Source organism: Panulirus ornatus, chromosome 2 (genome assembly GCF_036320965.1).
Source record: "Panulirus ornatus isolate Po-2019 chromosome 2, ASM3632096v1, whole genome shotgun sequence".
In the NCBI taxonomy this organism is placed as follows: Eukaryota; Metazoa; Arthropoda; class Malacostraca; order Decapoda; family Palinuridae; genus Panulirus; species Panulirus ornatus.
The window spans coordinates 96,905,207-96,930,511 of record NC_092225.1 but is presented as its reverse complement, the minus strand read 5'-3'; the positions used below and the strand labels follow the sequence as shown (position 1 = coordinate 96,930,511).

General features: G+C 38.4%; 1 protein-coding gene across 3 annotated transcripts in view; it reads left to right on the top strand.

Annotated features, from left to right (window-relative positions):
* Positions 1-505: 505 nt before the first annotated feature.
* Positions 506-25,305, top strand: part of Septin2 (septin 2) — a 52,065-nt gene continuing 27,265 nt past the window's right edge. Inside the window, exons 1-2 of one of the 3 annotated variants that reach the window (XM_071680321.1) lie at positions 524-636; positions 5,511-5,657. In XM_071680321.1, coding sequence (XP_071536422.1) covers positions 607-636; positions 5,511-5,657 — 177 coding nt within the window. In that variant the 5' untranslated portion in view covers positions 524-606. Of the gene's footprint in view, positions 637-5,510; positions 5,658-18,394; positions 18,414-25,305 lie in introns of those variants that run through there. The other 2 variants (XM_071680330.1, XM_071680339.1) reach the window with 2 other exon arrangements.

Below are 25,305 nucleotides of genomic sequence, written 5' to 3'. Positions count from 1 at the left end.
TTCTGCAGATGTCATTTATATATTCGCACAGAATACATATGTAATGTACACGTCATGTAAAGAGAACAGGAAAGTACATATCATACATATACCATGTGTACAAAGTGAGTGATACAGTCTGCAAAAAAATAGCTTAAGCCGACATGTAGACCACTTAAAACTGGCTCTAAAATAATTCGAAATTGTCCAAAAAGAATGGTTAAACATCTTTCATATCTGGTATGGTATCCTTAACGATCATATTGAAAAAAATAAGGCCAAATCCACCTACTCTGTTACAGAGAACAGTGTTAGAAATTGTCATATCTTATTACTCTTCACATGAGGGTTAGATATGAATGAACCCTCTATTGCCCAAGAGGATGGGGTGTGTGAGTCCTGTGTTCGGACATGCTGATATCGAGATAGTTATTTAAACGTATATAATGTGCTCAAAACGAATCCAAGATTAAATATGAAAGTATTATTAAGGTATATATTCTCATAAGAGTATTATAAAGGCCAATGAGTAATTTATATTAATGATTGATGCTACACCTAAGTCAAAGGCCACGTGAAATGTTAGTGCTATCGGAGAAAGTGATCTGTTAGTACTTAAAAACAAGTATGGCGTCAGTCGCTGTCGACCGTCCTCCGGTAAGATTTTTATGAAATATCTATGCTTTACTGAGTTTTGACAGGCATACAAGAATAGAAATTGGAGGATCCATGAGTATAGTTTATTGTTTTCTGTTAGAATTTGGAGTGGGAGACAATGATAAGTGGTAAACATAGGAGTTATCTGATGGGTGTGACCCCAGAGGGATGTAAGAGAATCTGGTGTTATCAAATTATCGTGGTTAGTGGGGGGATCTCATGCAAGACACTTTTCCAAGGTTCAGTTTAACGCTATGTTTCGTGGATTATTTGATAACTTAAGGTATCCAGGGTGAACTTAGTTTAACACAGTATGCCAACTATAGTTGGGGAAGTATAGTGTTATAGGATAAAGTTTTTAGGGAGCGTTAGAAGTCGAACTGGAAGGTGTTTTAAGGGTTTTTTGACTGGTGGATATAACTTTATGGGTGAAAATTTACCCTCTTGGACACCCACCAGTTTGGAAGATGAAATTGTTATTCCTCTAGGTTTTGATGTACACGATTCTGACAGCAATTCTACAGCAAAACATTATCTTTTGAGATATCCTCCCTACTTTATTTAACGGTAATGGTTGGCCCCCAGTGAGCTTTGAGGGTGTTGAGTGGGGAAATCACTGTAAGTAGTGATTTGTTATACAAATGAATGTCAGAATCGTTCGTAAGACATGAAAGACCAATGATAAAGCAATTTCAACCGAACCAAACTGAGCAGACCTCACCTAACCAGGGTCTGGATGTTGGAAAAGGTATTAGTATCACTTTACATTTCCAGCCTCAATGATCCTGGCTGTCGAGAGGCCTGAGGCCCTAGTAACTAACCAACTGACATTGTTGATGCTATGTTTTAAAGTAAATTACCAGTCTAATGCTGTCGTGGTAAATAGCTTTGGAATAAGAATGATGTTGAGCTTCATAGGCAAAGTTCGTTAATGGGCAACACCTCCTTAACCATTTGATTTGAAAGAAGTGCATATCAGTGGACTCTTTATGTCTAGTAGAATTGTCATAGATCTCTGCTGTGTTATTTGACGCACTTATTTTTTTCCATAACTATATCTCATTTCTCGTGTTAGCTAGGTAGTGTTAGGAATGGTTAAAGACATGCTTAATTTACCGAGATCCATTCTGTTGATGTCATGTGTAATATATTGAAATCACGGCCTATCAATAACCATGTCGCACAGTCCTGTTTGTGCTTTTCTGTGGCTGCTTTTTATTCCCTGGTTCAGTTAATGGCAGCATGTCACCCCCTGTATACCACAGCACTACGGTTCACTCTATCTCTTCTGCACCATTCACCCTTATGCATGTTCAGGCACTCAGAATCTTATACATTCCATCCTACATTCCCCAGTGTGGTCATCCCCTTTCCCCTTGTTCCCTCCGCTTCTGACGCATTTTGCTATAAACTCTCACTTATAATTACCATATGTCCAAACCATTTCAGCACACCCTCTTCAGCTTTCTCAACTGCACCCCTCTTATTACCATACCTCTCTTAATTATTACTTACTTGATCAACCATTTGTATACTGCATTTGTCCTCAGACATATCATTTCCACCACATTCACCCTTATCTGCATATTTTCCTCTATAGTCCATGCTTTGCATGCATGCAACATTGTTGGGACTATTATATCTTTAAATATAACCAATTTTACCCTCTCAGATGTGACCTTTCTTTCCACATAATCCTCATTTCTTCCATAATCTTTCTGTCCTTACCAACCCTATGGTTCACCTGAGCTTCCATGTTTTCAGTCGCTGCCATGTCCACTCCTACATATCAAAAACATGTTTGATTGTTTGTATCCTTTGTTATGATTATTTGATTGGGATGGGCATTGAAGATCAGAGAAAATTGGTACACCTGTCTTATAATCTTACAACAAATGAGTTATTTGATATCAAAATATAGGTTATAAGAGTGAAAATGGAAAATCCTGCTCTCTTGAATTATTCCTCACAATGGTAACAATGATTTCATTAGAGTAAATTATATCGTTAACCTAGAAAACACATCCCTGAATGCATGAATTTCCAAGTTTGTAGAAAAAATATACTTTAGTTATTTCTTGAACTTTTGGGTACTGCATGGAATGACTGCATGTAGGGATGCTAGGCAGCAGTCCCCCCAGTCAACATGTATCATTTGTAATGTTTGTATATTTTGCTGATATGGATGTTTCCAACATATTTTGTTTATAACAGTGAAAAAAAAAAAGGATCTTGGTAGTTAAGGGAGCTTAGGTGAAATTTCCTATTTTTTTTATTTCTACCTTTATATTAATCATTTACATTTTCCTTAATGTTCACAGTTCTCCCAGTCACATCTGTTGTTATAGGATAAAAAGATTAATGCCCCAGATAATCCAGTAGATGTTTAAATAAGTTCTAAATGTAAGGAGTTCATTGATATGCATTTCTTCCAAACCTTCAAGTTAGTAATGTGTTTTCGTTAACTGGATTTTACCTTTAGTTTCATATCTGTACGATACATATGTAGGTGCAGAGTGGAGTTTTAGGGAAAATATCAGAAAGAGGACATGCATTTTCTTGGTCTGGGGTGTTGGTTCTGCTTTTTTGGATTCCTTGTTTCCAAAATGAAGATAGATAGATGACTGGGTTTTTCTTTAATTTTATAGTACTAGTATTGGTTTTAGGTTTTCAGGTTTCTTTGCTGTTATGGTTGTCACTTCTTACTGAAAGTAGTCTTTTAATAGCTTTTGTGTTTTCCCAGTAGGTGTCTGCCTTTTTTTTGTTGATGATGAATTTGTTTTTCACTATTCTTGTACCACATAAATGTAGTACTGTACATTCAGTCATGGCCATTTCAGTGATGGAATCTGCAAGAACTAACCTGGGCTGAGATTATTGGTACAATCCATTGCATCACTCAGTATTTAGTGGAATGTCTGAATTTCTGTGATATGCTCATTGAATATGACCAAAGTGAGGATTTGTTTGCTGGGTGACTAAGTGGGCTGTGACTTGTGGTAGGGGTATTAGAGTACAGTACGGTGCACATTTTCATATATCCACCCTTTTTCATGAGAGCTAAAATGCTTTTTTCCAGTGATGGTGTAATAGAATTTAGAGTGAGCACTGTTCAGTGTTGTAGAACTCAAATGGTAGGGAACTGGATGTACAGTAAGTGTATTATGTGTATTGTGCAACTTTATTTTCCTTTGTACATTCATGAGGTATATTATGTTGTTTGTCAGTACTAAACATGGAATTTAAGTAAATGACAGAGGCGGTTATTTTCATATTTTATCTGTTTTAGTTTTCAAAGTCTTTCAGTTCACTTCTTTCAGCTTTAAGAATGGAATGAGTGAAAAATCATTTGTTTATGTATGATATCTATCCGAAATGGATGTTCACTTTGAAAAGTTTTATATTTTGCAAAAAGCTGCAGTTCCTGAGAGGTGAAATACTTCACGTTACAGTGCAGTATTTTGTGTCCACATTAATATAAAGCAGTAGTTGTTACTGGACTTTGCCTATATGTGGTTACATTGCAAGTGAAAAGTCACCTTCAGCATGACTGTATCATTTTCAGTGGATGAAAATGACAGTCTTGTTGAGGAACCTCTAGCTCGTGTCCATCATTTCCTTGCTTGTGATTGGAGCGCAGCCTCAAAGCTGAAGGAGTCCCACAAAAGGGATCCTGGGGTTGTGTGATTTATTGATTAAAATACAGTATGTAAAGGGAGTGATAATGGTCTTAAATTGTAAGAAATTATTTCTTATACAGATTTTGTATGACAATGTTTTCATGCTTACGACTAATACAGGTAATCCCTGCTTAAAGAAGCTGAAATATTGGAACACTGGTTCAATGCAGATAGTAACTGAGTTGGTAAAGTTACTTAATACATAGTTCACTCAAAGAGCGTAGAGTATACAGCACTGAATAAAAGACTTAAAAGGATAATATATATATAAAGGGAGCAAATGAGGATCTTAAAGGAAAAATTAAGGTGAATAATAGTAGAGGAGACATATGTGTAAGGAATGAAATATATTTAACAAGTCTGGGAGAATGATGGTATAAATGAATATAGTTTGTAAGAGATGGAGAGAAAGTTCTAAAGTATGGAATGGTGATGGTAGTGAATGACACATGCTTATTAGTAAGGAAGGAATAGTATTTCCTTGGTGAAAACCTGGATGTTAATGGTGGGTTTAACTTATAATAAGTAAAGTTTGATGAGGATAGTATTGGGAATGCTGAAGTTGAAATCAGAGTCCTCCAGTTGGGAAAAATTAGTTCACTGAAATATCTCTCATGAATGGGACAAATTTAAGCATGGAGTGTACACAAATCTTGCATGAAGGAATAATTGTCCTAGTGCTGATATATGGCTCTGAACTATTTTACCATAAAGCCTAGATATGCAGACTTCTTATCCATCATTGGTGAATTTTCATACACTGCAGTTATTTAGTATTGTATACTGTGTATCATATACAGTACATATTTTTGTGTCAAGTCTTGCCTCTACCACTTCTGCTTCTCTTACATAGGCTGCCTATTATTTTAAATGCTTTACAATATTATTGCTATGTTACGGGCAGTGTTTAGCTAATAGAGTACAATAGTAGTACACAACTCATGTGAGGGGCTTGAGGAAAATTTTTAGTGTAATATGGGGATGGAAAAGTTTGATTTGGGAATACATTTCAGTAAGAGAATGCATCCCAGTTTATTTGGTTGCTGAAAGTAGCACTGTGGTGGTACATTTACTTTAAGAGGGGAATGCCTGTACTTTTATATTTTATATTACTTAAAACTTGTGTTATCTTTGTGAAATACAGTAAGGCATATTATAGGGAAATTGCATAAAAAGATAACTTTCTATGCTTAGTCACCATCATCTCCTGCCCTGGGTGCTGGGGATAGCACATCGAGAGAGGGCTCTATTCCGTCCTCTGCCTCAGCCAGGTCTCTCTCCAGCTGTGCTTTCGTGGCACCAAGTCCTGACCTTCATCTTGGTGACTGGTACACTGATAAGGTACAACACGAGTCTGGGGAGTTGTAGAAGGATTGTTTTTCTGCTTGTTGCTCTGCATTGTCGAGGATTGCTTGAAGTTTTTGCTTTCATACACTACAGTGTGAACAGTTGAACTTCATTTTGAAAGTGGTAAATTTGAAGAATATAATGCCATGTATTTTATCTACTACCCAGCCTGTTGCATACTAAAGGTTACAGTTCTGAATATTTTGCATTGTCCTCATTATCAGAGGTTTTTCAAGCAAAAGTAAGATTTTTTTCACTGTTAATCATTAATTCATGGTAAAACCAAGTTTGATTTTTTTTTTAATTGTATAAGGCATATTACATTGATGTTAAGTCATAGATAAGAAACTGATGATGATAAAAAGATTGTGGTAATCTTCAGTATGTAAATGCTGTAAGATGAAGACAACTGAGCAGAAAAGAAAGATTTTCCTTCTTTATTCCCCTGGTTGCTGTGTGGCTTTTGTTGAACATATTTTTGTTTGTTTGTTGTATATAATCTTTGGTAATTTTTAGAAAGCCACTGTACATGGCTTAAGACCTTTTAGTCCAGTGTTAATTTAATGGTATTAATTACAGAAATCAGAGCCGTTAGAAAATTGTATATGCAGTGATGAAAGGAATTATTAACAGTATTAAAACATTCTTCTCATTTGCCATAAGGTATGGTCATTATTGCCATTTTGAAGCAGAGTGAATATTAACATTAATACATTTATGACTTACTGAAGACTGTGGCGTGCTTTAATTCATATTTTTACTTCAGTTCCACTAACATTTATTGATTCATGGTTTGATGATATACTGATCATGATAAGGTGTTGGACATAACTTTGAAGTTAGGCATTGAATGGGATCACTGTGAGTTACCAAATGAAATTTCTAGGAACTTTTTGACTTGTAAAGTTTTCTTTTATTGCTGAAGATTTTTTTTTTTTTTTTTTTTTTTTTTTTATACTTTGTCGCTGTCTCCCGCGTTTGCGAGGTAGCGCAAGGAAACAGACGAAAGAAATGGCCCAACCCCCCCCCCCCCATACACATGTACATACACACGTCCAGACACGCAAATATACATACCTACACAGCTTTCCATGGTTTACCCCAGACGCTTCACATGCCTTGCTTCAATCCACTGACAGCACGTCAACCCCTGTATACCACATGACTCCAATTCACTCTATTTCTTGCCCTCCTTTCACCCTCCTGCATGTTCAGGCCCCGATCACACAAAATCTTTTTCACTCCATCTTTCCACCTCCAATTTGGTCTCCCTCTTCTCCTCGTTCCCTCCACCTCCGACACATATATCCTCTTGGTCAATCTCTCCTCACTCATTCTCTCCATGTGCCCAAACCATTTCAAAACACCCTCTTCTGCTCTCTCGACCACGCTCTTTTTATTTCCACACATCTCTCTTACCCTTACGTTACTTACTCGATCAAACCACCTCACACCACACATTGTCCTCAAACATCTCATTTCCAGCACATCCATCCTCCTGCGCACATCTCTATCCATAGCCCACGCCTCGCAACCATACAGCATTGTTGGAACCACTATTCCCTCAAACATACCCATTTTTGCTTTCCGAGATAATGTTCTCGACTTCCACACATTTTTCAAGGCTCCCAAAATTTTCGCCCCCTCCCCCACCCTATGATCCACTTCCGCTTCCATGGTTCCATCCGCTGACAGATCCACTCCCAGATATCTAAAACACTTCACTTCCTCCAGTTTTTCTCCATTCAAACTCACCTCCCAATTGACTTGACCCTCACCCCTACTGTACCTAATAACCTTGCTCTTATTCACATTTACTCTCAACTTTCTTCTTCCACACACTTTACCAAACTCAGTCACCAGCTTCTGCAGTTTCTCACATGAATCAGCCACCAGCGCTGTATCATCAGCGAACAACAATTGACTCACTTCCCAAGCTCTCTCATCCCCAACAGACTTCATACTTGCCCCTCTTTCCAGGACTCTTGCATTTACCTCCTTTACAACCCCATCCATAAACAAATTAAACAACCATGGAGACATCACACACCCCTGCCGCAAACCTACATTCACTGAGAACCAATCACTTTCCTCTCTTCCTACACGTACACATGCCTTACATCCTCGATAAAAACTTTTCACTGCTTCTAACAACTTGCCTCCCACACCATATATTCTTAATACCTTCCACAGAGCATCTCTATCAACTCTATCATATGCCTTCTCCAGATCCATAAATGCTACATACAAATCCATTTGCTTTTCTAAGTATTTCTCACATACATTCTTCAAAGCAAACACCTGATCCACACATCCTCTACCACTTCTGAAACCGCACTGCTCTTCCCCAATCTGATGCTCTGTACATGCCTTCACCCTCTCAATCAATACCCTCCCATATAATTTACCAGGAATACTCAACAAACTTATACCTCTGTAATTTGAGCACTCACTCTTATCCCCTTTGCCTTTGTACAATGGCACTATGCACGCATTCCGCCAATCCTCAGGCACCTCACCATGAGTCATACATACATTAAATAACCTTACCAACCAGTCAACAATACAGTCACCCCCTTTCTTAATAAATTCCACTGTAATACCATCCAAACCTGCTGCCTTGCCGGCTTTCATCTTCCGCAAAGCTTTTACTACCTCTTCTCTGTTTATCAAATCATTTTCCCTAACCCTCTCACTTTGCACACCACCTCGACCAAAACACCCTATATCTGCCACTCTGTCATCAGACACATTCAACAAACCTTCAAAATACTCATTCCATCTCCTTCTCACATCACCGCTACTTGTTATCACCTCCCCATTTACGCCCTTCACTGAAGTTCCCATTTGCTCCCTTGTCTTACGCACCCTATTTACCTCCTTCCAGAACATCTTTTTATTCTCCCTAAAATTTACTGATAGTCTCTCACCCCAACTCTCATTTGCCCTTTTTTTCACCTCTTGCACCTTTCTCTTGACCTCCTGTCTCTTTCTTTTATACTTCTCCCACTCAATTGCATTTTTTCCCTGCAAAAATCGTCCAAATGCCTCTCTCTTCTCTTTCACTAATACTCTTACTTCTTCATCCCACCACTCACTACCCTTTCTAAACAGCCCACCTCCCACTCTTCTCATGCCACAAGCATCTTTTGCGCAATCCATCACTGATTCCCTAAATACATCCCATTCCTCCCCGACTCCCCTTACTTCCATTGTTCTCACCTTTTTCCATTCTGTACACAGTCTCTCCTGGTACTTCCCCACACAGGTCTCCTTCCCAAGCTCACTTACTCTCACCACCTTCTTCACCCCAACATTCACTCCTCTTTTCTGAAAACCCATACTAATCTTCACCTTAGCCTCCACAAGATAATGATCAGACATCCCTCCAGTTGCACCTCTCAGCACATTAACATCCAAAAGTCTCTCTTTCGCACGCCTGTCAATTAACACGTAATCCAATAACGCTCTCTGGCCATCTCTCCTACTTACATAAGTATACTTATGTATATCTCGCTTTTTAAACCAGGTATTCCCAATCATCAGTCCTTTTTCAGCACATAAATCTACAAGCTCTTCACCATTTCCATTTACAACACTGAACACCCCATGCATACCAATTATTCCCTCAACTGCCACATTACTCACCTTTGCATTCAAATCACCCATCACTCCAGATTTAGAACTGATCATTCTTTGATGAAGGCACGCCTCTGGTGTACACTGTATTAAGGCTGCATCTGATATTCAAATGAAGTATAGATATGACAGTTCTAGGCCAGAATTATATTGGTTTCTTGAAACCTTATTACCGGGAGTCCCCAACTTGCGAATGGGTTACATTTCTGGACCTAGTTTGTAAATTGAATTTTTCGTATGTTGGAAACTTTAAAGAAAATATGATTATTTGCAAAAAATTAGACTAATACTTTTTGTGATGAAGTAATAGATATCTTATTCTTGAATAGATTTAGTTAATAAAACATTTTGAGCAACATTTCATGAAAAAAAATGCATGTTTAAGTAGTTCCCTGATCTGTGTGTATGAATATTTTGTATTGAGGGTCCCCATATTAGAACAAGTTACATTTCTGGACATGTTCAAATACTTAATTGCTCTTGTCAGAAATCATGAAGAAATTATGATAATTCATGCAAAACTAGAATAAATACCTTTAGCAGACTAGTGATAATTGAATACTGTTAATAAAACATTATGTTAAACTATAGTTAATGAAAAAATGGACATTCATGTAGTTTGCAGTTCATGAGTGTGAGTAACTGTTTGTAGTTGGACTTGGAGTTGGATAGTGTTTTTGGAACTTGTTCGTAACACAGGTGTTCGTGGGTCTAATGTTTGTAAGTTGGGGGGTGCATTATGTCGGACTAGGAATTGGATAATATTTTGTTGAGCTCGTTCATAAGTACAGGTATTCATAGGTCATACATTTGTACGTTGGGGACTTCCACCATGGGAAAAATGTAATTGAAACTTTGATTTTCGTTTTCAGGTACTGATGTCTGTCATGTGTTGAAATGATACAGTATTATACCTGCAATTATTTGTTATATGTGGAAAAAGTAGTGAAAGAGATTACTGATATCTGTAGAATTGTCATACTGTTTGTAAATTTTTCATGCAGTGCTGAAATATGGACTTTATTTTCAAGATCTTCCTTGATAAAAGTGCAACCAAAGGCTTTCATGCATTTCAAATGTATCAAAACTTTAATCTATTAGTTTTTGATGTTTTTTTTAATGAATGACTACAAATGAGTAGGAGGTTAAGAACATCAGTTAGCAATAGTGATAGATACCATTTCTGTAGAAACTGAAGCTCATCACATCTGCCAGTTTTCAAACTTCACATATGGAAAAATGTATGCATTATTCACAATAGTTTTGATTACAAGGTTTGCAGGAATTGGAGATACTGTAGTAGAGAAATGTGTTGTAGAATAACTGTTATATCAGAGGTTCTATGCTTCATATCAGATTATGAGGTGATAGAGCCAGAAGTGATTTGTGTAATTGTACTCATTTTTATGTCAATGTGTAGGGCTGATATAACCGTTCTACCTGCACCAAGCCAATCCATATCTGACCTAACTTTAATCGAAACTTTTGCTTTGCGTAACTTTTCATAAGTAGTCATACAATTGAGAGCAGTGACACAGATCTCATGATATCTTGTAAATTTACTTTTGATTTACTTCATGCATTCGAGCATTTTCATTTGAATGATGTGGTTGGACATCTCCGTATGACATATTTATTCCAGTATGACTGGACTACACCAGCATAAGGTTATACTGCAAGTGCAAAGTCACCTTTGGTGAAGTTGCACCATCATCAGTGGATGAATAGGAGTACAGTTTTGTTAGGGAACTTTTCATTCCACAACCTTGAAGCTGCAGGAGTCCCTTAAAGGGGCCCAGGGGTTGTATGATAATGTTGTTAATGTAAGAAACTGCAGAAGTTGATTTCTAAGTTTGGGAGAGAGTGTGAAAAGATAAGGCTGAGAGTAATTGTGAATAAAAGCAAGGTTATTAGATTTAACATTGCAAAGAGACAGATTAGTGTGGGTGTGAGTTTGAATAGAGAATGGATATTGTAGGAAATGGAACTCTGGGAGCTGAGGTGAGCAATAGGCTGAGTGCAATGAGGAATGTGTTGAATGAGAGGTCACTGTCTGGGAGGGCAAAGGTGGGCATGTTTGAAGGTATAGTAGGTCCCATGGTGTTGTATGGACGTGAGGCCTAGGCTGTAGATAGGAATTTCCAGAAGAGGGTTAAAGTGTTAGAAATTAAATGTTTTGGAACAATATGTGTTATAGAATTGATTGATTGAAAAGTGGTACAGTAGGAGTGAGATGTAATAAGAAGATTATGGTTGAGAGAGTAGAGGAAAGTGTGGTTGGACATGTAGAGAGAATTAGTGAGGAGAGGTTTGTTATAACAAAGAAGGTAAGTGGATCAGGCGTGGACGGGACAAGGATAAGGGGGAAACTGAAATGGAGATGGAAGGACAAACTGGAAAAGTTTTTGATTGCTGGGGGCTTGAACATGCAGGAGGTTGTGAGGGGTATGTGGAACAGAGTTGAATTGGATAAGAATTGGATCAATGTGGTATGTAGGAGGTGATGTGGTCATTGGACTGAGCCCGAGCATATGAAGTGGTCAGGGGAATTCGTGGAAAGTCAACGGAGCGTGGTTGTAACTAGGGGTTTATAGATTGGATGAGTGTGAATGAGGAAATTTTTCTTCTGTTTCTGGCACTACCTCTGTAATGTGGGCTTTGGGGAGAAGCATAAGATGATAATTATAGTACTAATGATAATGATTATGACAGTGATGATGATAATATGTTTATCCACTTGTAAAGATTTTTATGCCCACATGCATACATGGACACCGGCTTATAAACATTCTTTCCTGGAAGGCAAGTCTTAGGTTAAGTCCAGGTTAAGTGTCAGTCATGAAAAAGATTGAGGAAAAGGACCTTAAGTAGTAAGTGTAAACATGAGGCATCACAGGCTATGTGCGAGACACAGTAAAATGTATATCATAGGCGCAATGGATGAATCTTTTTTAGAGTACTGAAAATGTCTGTAGTTCATACTGATTGGAGATGACTTTCATCTCAAACCAGAGACTGAATCTACAAGGTTTTCTTTTTTTTTTTTAGATATAGGTGTGTAGAATGTATGATGCAAGTTATATAAACCAGAATGCAAGATTCAGCAATATTGATAAAGATGTAATGAAGTTAATGATGAGTAGCAGAGTTAGGTGTTTTGTATGGAGCCAGATATGGATAAGCCTTTGTGTGTTTTTGTGCACAAAAAAATTTCACTTTGACAATGATACATTTAGATTTAAGATCAAAGAATTATTCAGAAATGTAAGGATGTAATTTAAGTTTTGTGCATGAAATTTTAAACTAATGTAATACAGCGTGATACTTAAGTCACTGGTACACGTTTAAGTAACTTTACAATTAATCATGACTGCTCTGTAGGTTTTTAGTGTACACTTATAATGGGGTCAGTGGACTAAACCAGGTCATGTGAAACATCTTGGGTAAACCATGGAAAGGTCTGTGGGGACTGGATGTGGATAAGGAGCTGTGGTTTCCTTGCATTACACGTGACGGCTAGAGACTGAGTGTGAATGAATGTGGCCTTTTTGTCTGTTTTCCTGGTGCTACCTTGCTGAAGCAGGGGATAGCAATGCTGTGGGACAGGGCAACGCCAGGAATGGATGAAGGCAAGCATGAATATGTACATGTTTATTTATGTATATATGTAGCATTTATTGATCTGGAGAAGGCATATGATAGAGTTGATAGAGAATATATTAAGAATATATGGTGTGGGAGGCATGTGTCTAGAAGCAGTGAAAAGTTTTTATGGAGGATGTAAGGCATGTGTACAAGTAGGAAGAGAGAAAAGTGATTGGTTCTCAGTGAATGTTGGTTTGCGACAGGGGTGCGTGATGTCTCCATGGTTGTTTAATTTGTTTATGGATGGGGTTGTTAGGGAGGTGAATGCAAGAGTTTTGGAAAGAGGGGCAAATATGCAGTCTGTTGTGGATGAGAGAGCTTGGGAAGTGAGTCAATTGTTGTTTGCTGGTGATACAGCGCTGGTGGCTGATTCATGTAAGAAACTGCAGAAGCTGGTGACTGAGTTTGGTAAAGTGTGCGAAAGAAGAAAGTTGAGAGTAAATGTGAATAAGAGCAAGGTTATTAGGTACAGTAGGGTTGAGGGACAAGTCAATTGGAAGGTAAGTTTGAATGGAGAAAAACTGGAGGAAGTGAAGTGTTTTAGATATCTGGGAGTGGATTTGGCAGCAGATGGAACCATGGAAGCGGAAGTGAATGATAGGATTGGGGAGGGGGCGAAAGTTCTAGGAGCTTTGAAAAATGTTTGGAAGTCGAGAATGTTATCTTAGAAAGCAAAATGGGTATGTTTGAAGGAATAGTGGTTCCAACAATGTTATATGGTTGCGAGGTGTGGGCTATAGATAGAGTGGTGTGGAGGAGGGTGGATGTGCTGGAAATAAGATGTTTGAGGACAATATGTGGTGTGAGGTGGTTTGATCGAGTAAGTAATGAAAGGGTAAGAGAGATGTTTGGTAATAAAAAGAGTGTGGTTGAGAGAGCAGAAGAGTGTTTTGAAATGGTTTGGTCACATGGAGAGAATGAGTGAGGAAAGATTGACAGAGAGGATATATGTTTCAGAGTTGGAGGGAACAAGGAGAAGTGGGAGACCAAATTGGAGGTGGAAAGATGGCGTGAAAAGATTTTGAGTGATCGGGGTCTGAACATGCAGGAGGGTGAAAGGCATGCAAGGAATAGAGTGAATTGGAATGATGTGGTATACCAGGGTTGACGTGCTGTCAATGGATTGAACCAGGGCATGTGAAGTGTCTGGGGTAAACCATGGAAAGTTTTGTGGGGCCTGGATGTGGAAAGAGAGCTGTGGTTTCAGTGCATTATACATGATAGCTAGAGACTGAGTGTGAACGAATGTGGCCTTTGTTGTCTTTTCCTAGCGCTACCTTGCACACATGCGGGGGAAGGGGGTTGTCATCTCATGTGTGGCGGGGTGGCGACGGGAATGAATAAGGGCAGACAGTATGAATTGTGTACATGTGTATATATGTACACATGTCTGTGTGAGTATATATATATGTATACATTCATATGTATAGGTATGTATATGTGCTTGTGTGGATGTGTATGTATATACATGTGTATGTGGGTGGGTTGGGCCATTCTTTCGTCTGTTTCCTTGCGCTTCCTCACTAATGCAAGAGACAGCGACAAAGTATGATAAAAATGAAATAAGTATATATGTTTATTTCCGTATATGAGTATGTGTATATGTTATGTACATGTATGTATGTATGTGTGCATGTGTGGGTGTTTATATATACAGATACACCACCGAATATCCAGCACTCTTGGTTCTAAAGCCTTGCCAGATTAACCATTTTGCCGGACTAACCATGGTCACGTAATAATGATTCATCAACACATCTCTAACCCACTAAATATACATCTCCCATATGTCTAAAGTATACCATGGACTGCTAGAAATTTAGATTAAACAAATATTAAATGTTTGAGCACCCTAAGATGGTAAGTCTGTCCTTAGATTGTTTGAATCCTGTGGGGTCTTCTTCGTTTTCTTTTGTTAGTGATTTCCTAGGTGTACATCACCAGAATAATGCAGTTTTTTCTGCATTACACACCTAATCAGGACTTAGGTGCTTGTCAGCTACAAGTTTCACAAATTCATCCACATACTCAGCAGCTCATTAGTGGTTTGCAGACCGCTTTTCTCTGCACACTTTATTCATGGAAATTCCATGATGCTTTTTGAATCTTTGAAGCCATCCTTTACTATAGTCACACTCATGTTATAATTTAAGTTCTTTATGGGACAACTTAGCCTGGTCCATTATCATGCTACCTGACGAGTCCACTCCATCACTCCGACTCTGTTGAAACCATTCCATCATCACACGATGGTGCGCAGTACTCTTACCATCTTTCATAGCTTTTCTAATTGTCATTTGCTTATTGAAATCGCTGTCTGCATAGAATTTCGATATTTTCTCCCTTTGCTTCTTTTTATCATATACTGTTGATAAACCAATACAGTAGATGTCACAGACTGTTGATAAACCAGTACAGTAGATGTCACAGAGCTTACGCACCGAAACACCACGGTCCATTTTTTTTCAACATATCTACTTGATTTTGGATCGATATGGACTGGTGTTTATGTTTGACACTACGACTGACACTCTCATGTGTTTTAGAAGCCATAGCTCGGGTTAGATTTAAGCAAAATAAGCTAAGAATCTCACAGAATTGCGGTATCACCAACAGTGTAAAGAATGTGAATAAGTGTGCCCTACACACAATGCCATCTGTGGCTGTCCAGTAAACTAGTCTGGTGGCAGCGGCAGTTTCAAGTTCCCTCTCGTGATTTTGTCCGGACTAAAGGAGGTGTCAAACCATCAGTTGGTGGAAATTTGGTGGTGTACCTGTGTATGTGTGCATATGAGTGGATGGGCCATTCTTCATCCATTTCATGGCACTACCTTGCTGATACGGAAAATGGCAATCGAGTATAATAATGATGTTGATAATGATGATAATATAACAGAAATGAAATCAGGTTCAACCTTTGAAATTTCAATATTTATGTAAAGGAAAGGATGTATATACAGTAATAAAGTGGGAAGAAACAGTGATATAAAGCTTGTATTGATTTGTGGGAAGATCTTTTCAAAATCTCTGCAGTTCAACTTCAGGAAATAGTGAATTAGCTAAGGAAACTTCATTTGATACAGTTTAATATTACAGATCATGTAAGTACTTATACTGTTTATCATAAATATAATGGTTAAGCAAAGAAGGGTCATATACGAAGGACGTGTACAGCAAGTGAATTGCATTCAAGATATTGAATACGAGATTATTTAGACGTTGATTTGATTTGTAGCATGGTGTGATTTGCTCAGTGAATTCCTGGAAATTTTCTGTTACTCCTGTTGTTTTATTTATGAAATATCAAACTGGCTTTCGTTGTTGAAATGCACTCTTTGTTATATAATTCATTTTATCAGATTTTGTTGAGTGAATATGTCAAAAAAGAGTTGAAAGAAGTCTATATTTTATTCTATGATATCTGATATCTACATCTTTTTTATGCTGTTTAGGAGGGTAGATTAGAATTTTTGATATTGGAATTATTCCACAGGTGTTTTATGTGATATAGATTGTATTGATACCAAGCAGTATTTTCTCCTTGAATAAGTTGGATGCTGTTATTTTATCATATTGACTTATTCTTAAAGTTGATCCTTCATTTGCCACATGAGGAATTATAATACTCACTAGTATACTAAGGATCAGTGAACATTGCAGTTGCTGCGAACCCTCAGTCTTAGGCCTGCTGTTCTGTGGACGTATGATGGTGCACTGTCTGGATCCCTCCTGTCCATGACATTTTCTGTGTTCCCAGAGGAGCAGTAGCAGCCATCTTTGTTATGTTAAAGCAATAGGAAAGTTCATTATCTTACGTATGCATGTCAATCATGTTTCATGATGTTCAATGAAACTTTATCAAACTTTTATAACTAAATATGTTTTATATGATGATCTACAAGAAGAGGAATCAAGAAATGTTTCTCTTACTAGAATTTTAGTTATTATTTGCACATTTTGTAGAAATGTCAGGATGACCTTTCACCATAGAGCAGGTATTGTGTTTTCCCACCCCTGCAGTTGGTGAAACACTTTCCAGTGTGTCTGACCCTGTTCGAAACACTCGTGATTTCCTCCTGTGTGTGTTTTCCATTAGCTACCTGAACTAATAAAACATTGATTTTGAAGTTTGAGTTTCTAGACCCAGATCTTTCAAAGAATTTAAGATACAGAACATGGAAATTTAGTTTGAAAGTTCTTTATTTGTGCTGTAGTTTATTAAGAAAGTTTAAATATTTTATATGAATCTAAGTTTCTATAACTGCTTCTGCTGTGGTACTAGGTTTGGATACCATGACCTTCTTGTAGAATTATTATTGCTGTACACATAATAAAGGAAAGAAGGTTGATTGATGAAAAATTAAAAATTATCAGTTGACGTGTAGTGATCAGACAGTTAACTCATCTGTATTGCCATGTCAAAATTTTTTACAAATTTGTCACCCAGTATGTGGGTTGACAATGGCCCTGTTACCTTCACAGAGAATGTGTTTCATACTCTTCTGTGCTATCAAGAGGAAGTTTGTGCTGGCTCTACCCCTTCAGCCTTGTCTTCACCCCAAGCAGATGAGGTTGTCCTCCTGCAGAGTGGTCTTGTGTCACGCAGACCCCAAATACCCCAACATGCTTTGCGGCTTGCTAGACAATCTGAAGTGTTTAAATCAATTGAGGTTTGAATTACTTACATTTTCAAGTACAGTACTGTGCCATATATTTTTATGTAATTTTTTGACATTCGGTTTTCTAATATGATTGCTGAATATTTTGGTTCAACTAAGTGAATACCATATTTTGGTCTGTAGAAACTTTGAGTAGACCTTGCAGTAGCTCTTAAGAATGTGCAATGAGTACTGTGGAGTATGTTTCCATGTACACAAAATGATTGCATTTCATGATTCCACACACTGTACATATTAACTCTAGCATGGAGCTGAGATATTCAGTTAAGGACTTTAAAATTTTGGATGGCTTTATTTTTTCATATTCAAGGAATGGATCGATGATCTGCATTCCCTTATTGAAGTTCTACTTATGGGAGAAAATTACTCTCCTTCATTCATTGTTATTATTTTTGGTTACAGTCATTGCTGTCCACTTAGTGGTTAAAGACATATCTACAAAGTCTGCACTTTAAAGATTACATCATTCAGCTCTCATGATGTAATTGCTTCTGGCTCAACCAAACTTGGAAACTCTCTGCCATAGGAGAAAAGTGGTTCTACTGCACTTTTTTAAAGCTTTATGTTCATGATTGTAGTTATATGATATGAATGATTGTTTGAGAGACTTAGGACTTTTAGATTCACTTGATTGAGTTGCCCCCTGTTTTCAGTATTCATTGTGATGCAAGTGTTTAACATGGATAGATGAATAGTTGCATGAACTTCACCTCTAACACAAAACTTGGGCAGAATACCAGCCTAAGACTCTTTTTCAAGATACAGTGTTTTGACTTCAATTTTAATGGTGAGGTTTTATACATATTTTGATTTTGTATAATTGAATGTCCATAAGAAGCTGAGTGTTCTTGTTTTGCGTGGTGTAATGCCATACGTTGAAGATTTTATAGTCAATATGGTATGCAAATTAATGTGTTGTGTATATTCTGTTTGTCATGTACAAAAAGAAATGAGAAAATCTTCATACCATGATTGATGATTATTTGGCAAGATTTAATTTTCTTAAGTTCCATGGGGAATATTGTTTTCACAAAGCATAAGGGATAATAGTAGTCAAGCAGTGCTCAGATATGATATATGAGTTGTATGATAACCACTTGTCAGTTTTTCACTCAGTTGAGAATGGAAGCCTGCCATAAAAACTCATTCATCGCATGATGATTTGTTTTACTACAACCACAAAATTTCTTTTTTTTATTTTAATGCCACCTATTTTTATTTCATTTATGAGATAGACCAGTTCAGTTGCAGTCATCTGTGATTCTTCGTGTTTTGCATAACATTAAAGTATTACATCTAGAGAGTGGATGTGAGTGAATGAGGCCATTTCTTTGCCTGTTCCAGATGCTACCTCATGTTTGCATACATTGGAGACATGTATGAAATAAAAGAATTTATCTAAAACACTTCACTTCCTCCAATTTTTCTCCATTCAAACATGAATCCCATTTAACTTGTCCCTCTATCCTACTAAACCTTGCTCTTATTCACATTTACTCTCAACTTTCTCCTTTCGCAGAAGATGGTTACTGAGTTTGGAAAAGTGTGTGAAAAGAGAAAGTTGAGAGTGAATTTGAATAAGAGTGAGGTTATTAGGTTTAGTAGGGTTAAGGGACAAGTTGATTAGGATGTAAGTTTGAATGGAGAAAAATTGGAGAAAGTGAAGTGTTTTAGATATCTGGGAGTCGATTTAGTGGTAGATAGATAGACCCATGGAAGCAGAAGTGAGTCACAGAATATTAGGAAAATGACGTGTTAGATAGGAAGTTTAACAAAGTAAATCTTGGAATTCATATTTTATAAAGATCCTGCGTAGTCTGTGTATTGTCATAAAATTCATATCCTGAGGAAAAATGCACTGGTTGAAATGTTTTGCATATGTCTTACTTGTTTGAATGTTTAGTTTTAGATGCTCATAATGAAATTTGAATTACTTGAGCTTGTGTTGTTAAGCTGGCTGGTTAATTGGCCAGTAGTGTGCTGTCAGTCTGCCATCAGTGTGAAAAGTAAAACAGCTTTTAGTGTCTTGCACCTACACCATATACCATAGTCTTGACTTTGAAATGGGTGATGCTTATATTACTACAGTACAATGTTTTACACGTATAAGACTTTAGAAAAAAAAAGAAATATCTTCAGAATTCCAACACTGTCAGGATGTGTGTGTGTGTGAGTGTAATATAACAAAGCTGCAAACCACACATAATCGTACACTTATATCAATCTTTCGTCATTCTGGTATGAGATGGAAAGCTTTTCTTTTTCCTTGTAGGACTGGGTTCAGACCTTCCTTGCTCATAGGTAAATTGCTATCTTCTATTCCAGTGTCCAGTACATGGTAGAAATATTTAAAACTTTACCGAAATGTCAAAGGATTGATTTGATGCAAACTATGACCTGTATGTGCTTGAACTTTTCAAGCCTTTTAGGTCACAAGATGTGATAAAGGGGTTCATGGGCCATATTGCCATAGTTTGGTCTGAGACGGAAAGTGTTTGTCGCCTTGTGGTCTAGTGGATAGCATACTAGCCTGTCACTCGTAGGACTGGGTTCAAATCCCTCTCACCCATAGATAAGTCATTATCTACAGAGGCTCCGCAATTTACAGAACATTCAACATGTGGAAGTCTGACTTTACTCAGATTTTCCCATAAGCACATTATTTCCCAAAACATAGAGGAATTTGCATAAGTAGTGGATACAGTGACAGTGCAGAGGAATGTGCAACAGGGATATGCTAGACAAAGAGTGTCTTCCCTAAGGTGCATATCTTACTTAAATAGTGATGCTGTTGCTTGTGCACCTCTGCCGCATTCTTTTAGAACTTTCAGTGACTTTTAGTTTAGACATTGACCTTATTTCTAACTTCTAATGTGTGGAAAATGACCAATTGATGATAAGAGTGGATCTCTCAAATGTAAAATAATCGATTTAGGGATGAAAGTGAAAATTATAAAGAAGCACAAAGGCAGGCAAACACTTTTCCACTTCATGTGAGCATGGGCTGGCTACCTCAACAGTGAACACAATTTCGAAGGACAATGAGTGCATTAAGGAGCACATGAAAGGTTCGATGCCTTTAAACTTGGCTGTTATATCCAGGAAGCGAGCTGGTGGTATCTATGAGATGGAGAAATTACTAACTTTGTGGATGGAAGATCAGATTCAACATCATGTACTTCAGAGTCTCATGGTGAAAAAAACCAAAGGCTGAAGTCTCTTTGAAGATGTTAAAGGAAAGTATGGTAATTTGTTGCCAGTCATGAGTATTTCAGTAGATATAATGCTTGTGCTAATTTTCATAATGTTGAGTGGTGTGTCTGAGAATGGATTTTTTTTATAGTTTGATTTTTTTTCTTTTCTCTCTCTTGCAGTTTGTAACTTTTTTCGTATATTTCTGTTGCTCATTATGCTGGTGTTTTAAGTATTTTGTTGTCACAATCTGGAGTTCGGGGTGTTGTGTGGTGGGTAAGTAAAGAACAGTGTGTGGCATATGATGACAATAAAAAAACAGGTTGCCAAACGATGGATAACGGGATTTTAGGTGAAATTTTATGGTTTCTGACTTAGCAGAAATTTCCACTTACATACCGTTATTAGGAGCTGAACCAGGGTATGTGAAACATCTGGGGTAAAACCATGGAAAGGTCTGGGGCCTGGATGTGGATAGGGAGCTGTGGTTTCAGTGCATTACACATGACAGCTAGAGACTGAGTGTGAACGAATGTGGCCTTTTTTTTTTTCTTTTCCTGGCGCTACCTCACTGGATGGAGGGGGGATGCTTTTCAAGTCTGGCGGGGTGGCAACGGGAATGGATGAAGGCAGCAAGTATGAACATGTACATGTGTATATATGTATATGTCTGTGTATGTATATGTACGTATATGTGTGTCTGTGTGGGCATTTTTTTTTTTTTTTTTTTTTTTTTTTTTATACCTCGTCGCTGTCTCCCGCGTTTGCGAGGTAGCGTGGGCATTTATGTATATATATATATGTATGTGGGTGAATGCGAGAGTTTTGGAAAGAGGGGCAAGTATGAAGTCTGTTGGGGATGAGAGAGCTTGGGAAGTGAGTCAGTTGTTGTTCGCTGATGATACAGCGCTGGTGGCTGATTCATGTGAGAAACTGCAGAAGCTGGTGACTGAGTTTGGTAAAGTGTGTGAAAGAAGAAAGTTAAGAGTAAATGTGAATAAGAGCAAGGTTATTAGGTACAGTAGGGTTGAGGGTCAAGTCAATTGGGAGGTGAGTTTGAATGGAGAAAAACTGGAGGAAGTGAAGTGTTTTAGATATCTGGCAGCGGATGGAACCATGGAAGCGGAAGTGGATCATAGGGTGGGGGAGGGGGCGAAAATTCTGGGAGCCTTGAAGAATGTGTGGAAGTCGAGAACATTATCTCGGAAAGCAAAAATGGGTATGTTTGAAGGAATAGTGGTTCCAACAATGTTGTATGGTTGCGAGGCGTGGGCTATGGATAGAGTTGTGCGCAGGAGGATGGATGTGCTGGAAATGAGATGTTTGAGGACAATGTGTGGTGTGAGGTGGTTTGATCGAGTAAGTAATGTAAGGGTAAGAGAGATGTGTGGAAATAAAAAGAGCGTGGTTGAGAGAGCAGAAGAGGGTGTTTTGAAATGGTTTGGGCACATGGAGAGAATGAGTGAGGAAAGATTGACCAAGAGGATATATGTGTCGGAGGTGGAGGGAACGAGGAGAAGAGGGAGACCAAATTGGAGGTGGAATGATGGAGTGAAAAAGATTTTGTGTGATCGGGGCCTGAACATGCAGGAGGGTGAAAGGAGGGCAAGGAATAGAGTAAATTGGAGCGATGTGGTATACCGGGGTTGACGTGCTGTCAGTGGATGGAATCAAGGCATGTGAAGCGTCTGGGGTAAACCATGGAAAGCTGTGTAGGTATGTATATTTGCGTGTGTGGACGTATGTATATACATGTGTATGGGAGTGAGTTGGGCCATTTCTTTCGTCTGTTTCCTTGTGCTACCTCGCAAACGCGGGAGACAGCGACAAAGCCAAAATATATATATATATATATGTATATATATATATATATATATATATATATATATATATATATATATATATATATATATAATTATCCCTGGGGATAGGGGAGAAAGAATACTTTCCACGTATTCCCTGCGTGTCGTAGAAGACGACTAAAAGGTAAGGGAGCGGGGTGGGCTGGAAATCCTCCCCTCTCTTTTTTTTTAATTTTACAAAAGAAGGGACAGAGAAGGGGGCCAGGTGAGGATATTCCCTCAAAGGCCCAGTCCTCTGTTATTAGCGCCACCTCGCTAACGCGGGAATGGCGAATAGTATGAAAGAAAAGAAATATATATATAGATATTTTAATATACTTTGTCGCTGTCTCCCGCGTTAGCGAGGTAGCGCAAGGAAACAGACGAAAGAATGGCCCAACCCACCCACATACACATGTATATACATACACGTCCACACACGCACATATACATACCTATACATATATATACACACACACACACATATACATATATACACATGTACATAATTCATACTATCTGCTCTTCATTCCCGTTGCCACCCCGCCACACATGAAATGAACAACTCCCTCCCCCCACATGTGCGCTAGGTAGCGCTAGGAAAGACAAGAGCCACATTCGTTCACACTCAGTCTTTAGCTGTCATGTATTATGCACTGAAACCACAGCTCCCTTTCCACATCCAGGCCCCACAAAACTTTCCATGGTGTACCCCAGACGCTTTACATGCCCTGGTTCAATCCATTGACAGCACGTCGACCCCGGTATACCACATTGTTCCAATTCACTCTATTCCTTGCAAGCCTTTCATCCTCCTGCATGTTCAGGCCCCAATCGCTCAAAATCTTTTTCACTCTATCTTTCCACCTCCAATTTGGTCTCCCACTTCTCGTTCCCTCCAACTCTGACACATATATCCTCTTTTGTCAATCTTTCCTCACTCTATTCTCTTCATGTGACCAAACCATTTCAAAACACCCTCTTGTGCTCTCTCAACCACACACTCTTTATTACCACCCATCTCTCTTACCCTTTCATTACTTACTTGATCAAACCCCCTATTATATTGGATTCCATATTACTTGATAGGCATGCGAGAGAGACTTTTGGATGTTAATGTGCTGAGATGTGCAACTGGAGGGATGTCTGATCATTATCTTGTGGAGGTGAAGGTGAAGATTTGTAGAGGTTTTCAGAAAAGAAGAAAAAGTGTTGGAGTGAAGAGAGTGGTGAGAGTAAGTGAGCTTGGGAAAGAGACTTCTATGAGGAAGTACCAGGAGAGACTGAGTGCAGAGTGGAAAAAGGTGAGAGCAAATGACGTAAGGGGAGTGGGGGAGGAATGGGATGTATTTAGGGAAGCAGTGACGGCTTGTGCAAAAGATGCTTGTCGCATGAGAAGTGTGGGAGATAGGCAGATTAGAAAGGGTAGTGAGTGGTGAGATGAAGAAGTAAGATTATTAGTGAAAGAGAAGAGAGAGGCATTTGGATGATTTTTTGCTGGGAAATAGTGCAAATGACTGAGAGATGTATAAAAGAAAGTGCAAATGACTGAGAGATGTATAAAAGAAAGAGGCAGGAGGTCAAGAGAAAGGTGCAAGAGGTGAAAAAGAGGGCAAATGAGAGTTGGGGTGAGAGAGTATCATTGAATTTTAGGGAGAATAAAAAGATGTTTTGGAAGGAGGTAAATAAAGTGCGTAAGACAAGAGAACAAATGGGAACATCAGTGAAGGGGGCTAATGGGGAGGTGATAAGAAGTATTGGTGATGTGAGGAGATGGAGTGAGTATTTTGAAGGTTTGTTGAATGTGTTAGATGATAGAGTGACAGATATAGAATGTCAAGGCAGCAGGTTTGGATGGTATTGCAGTGGAAGTTATAAAAAAGGGGGTGACTGTGTTGTTGATTAGTTGGTGAGGATATTCAAAATATGTATAGCTCATGGTGAAGTGCCTGAGGATTGGCAGAATGCATGCATAGTGCCATTGTACAAAGGCAAAGGGGATAAAGGTGAATGTTCAAATTACAGAGGTATAAATTTGTTGAGTATTCCTGGGAAATTATATGGGAGGGTATTGATTGAGAGGGTGAAGGCATGTACAGAGCATCAGATTGGGGAAGAGCAGTGTAGTTTCAGAAGTGGTAGAGGATGTGTGGATCAGGTGTTTGCTTTGAAGAATGTATGTGAGAAATACTTAGAAAGACAAATGGATTTGTATGTAGCATTTATGGATGTGGAGAAGGCATAAGATAAGAATTGATAGAGATGCTATGTGTAAGGTATTAAGAGTATATGGTGTGGGAGGCAAGTTGCCAGAAGCAGTGAAAAATTTTTTATCGAGGATGTGGGGCACGTGTACTAGTAGGAAGAGAGATAAGTGATTGGTTCCCAGTGAATTTCAGTTTGCGGCAGTAGTGCTTGATGTCTCCATGGTTGTTGAATTTGTTTATGGATGGGGTTGTTAGGGAGGTGAATGCAAGAGTTTTGGAGAGAGGGGCAAGTATGCAGTCTGTTGTGGATGAGAGTGCTTGGGAAGTGAGTCAGTTGTTGTTTGTTGATGATACAGCGCTGGTGGCTGATTCGGGTGAGAAACTGCAGAAGCTAGTGACTGAGTTTGGTAAAGTGTGTGAAAGAAGAAAGCTGAGAGTA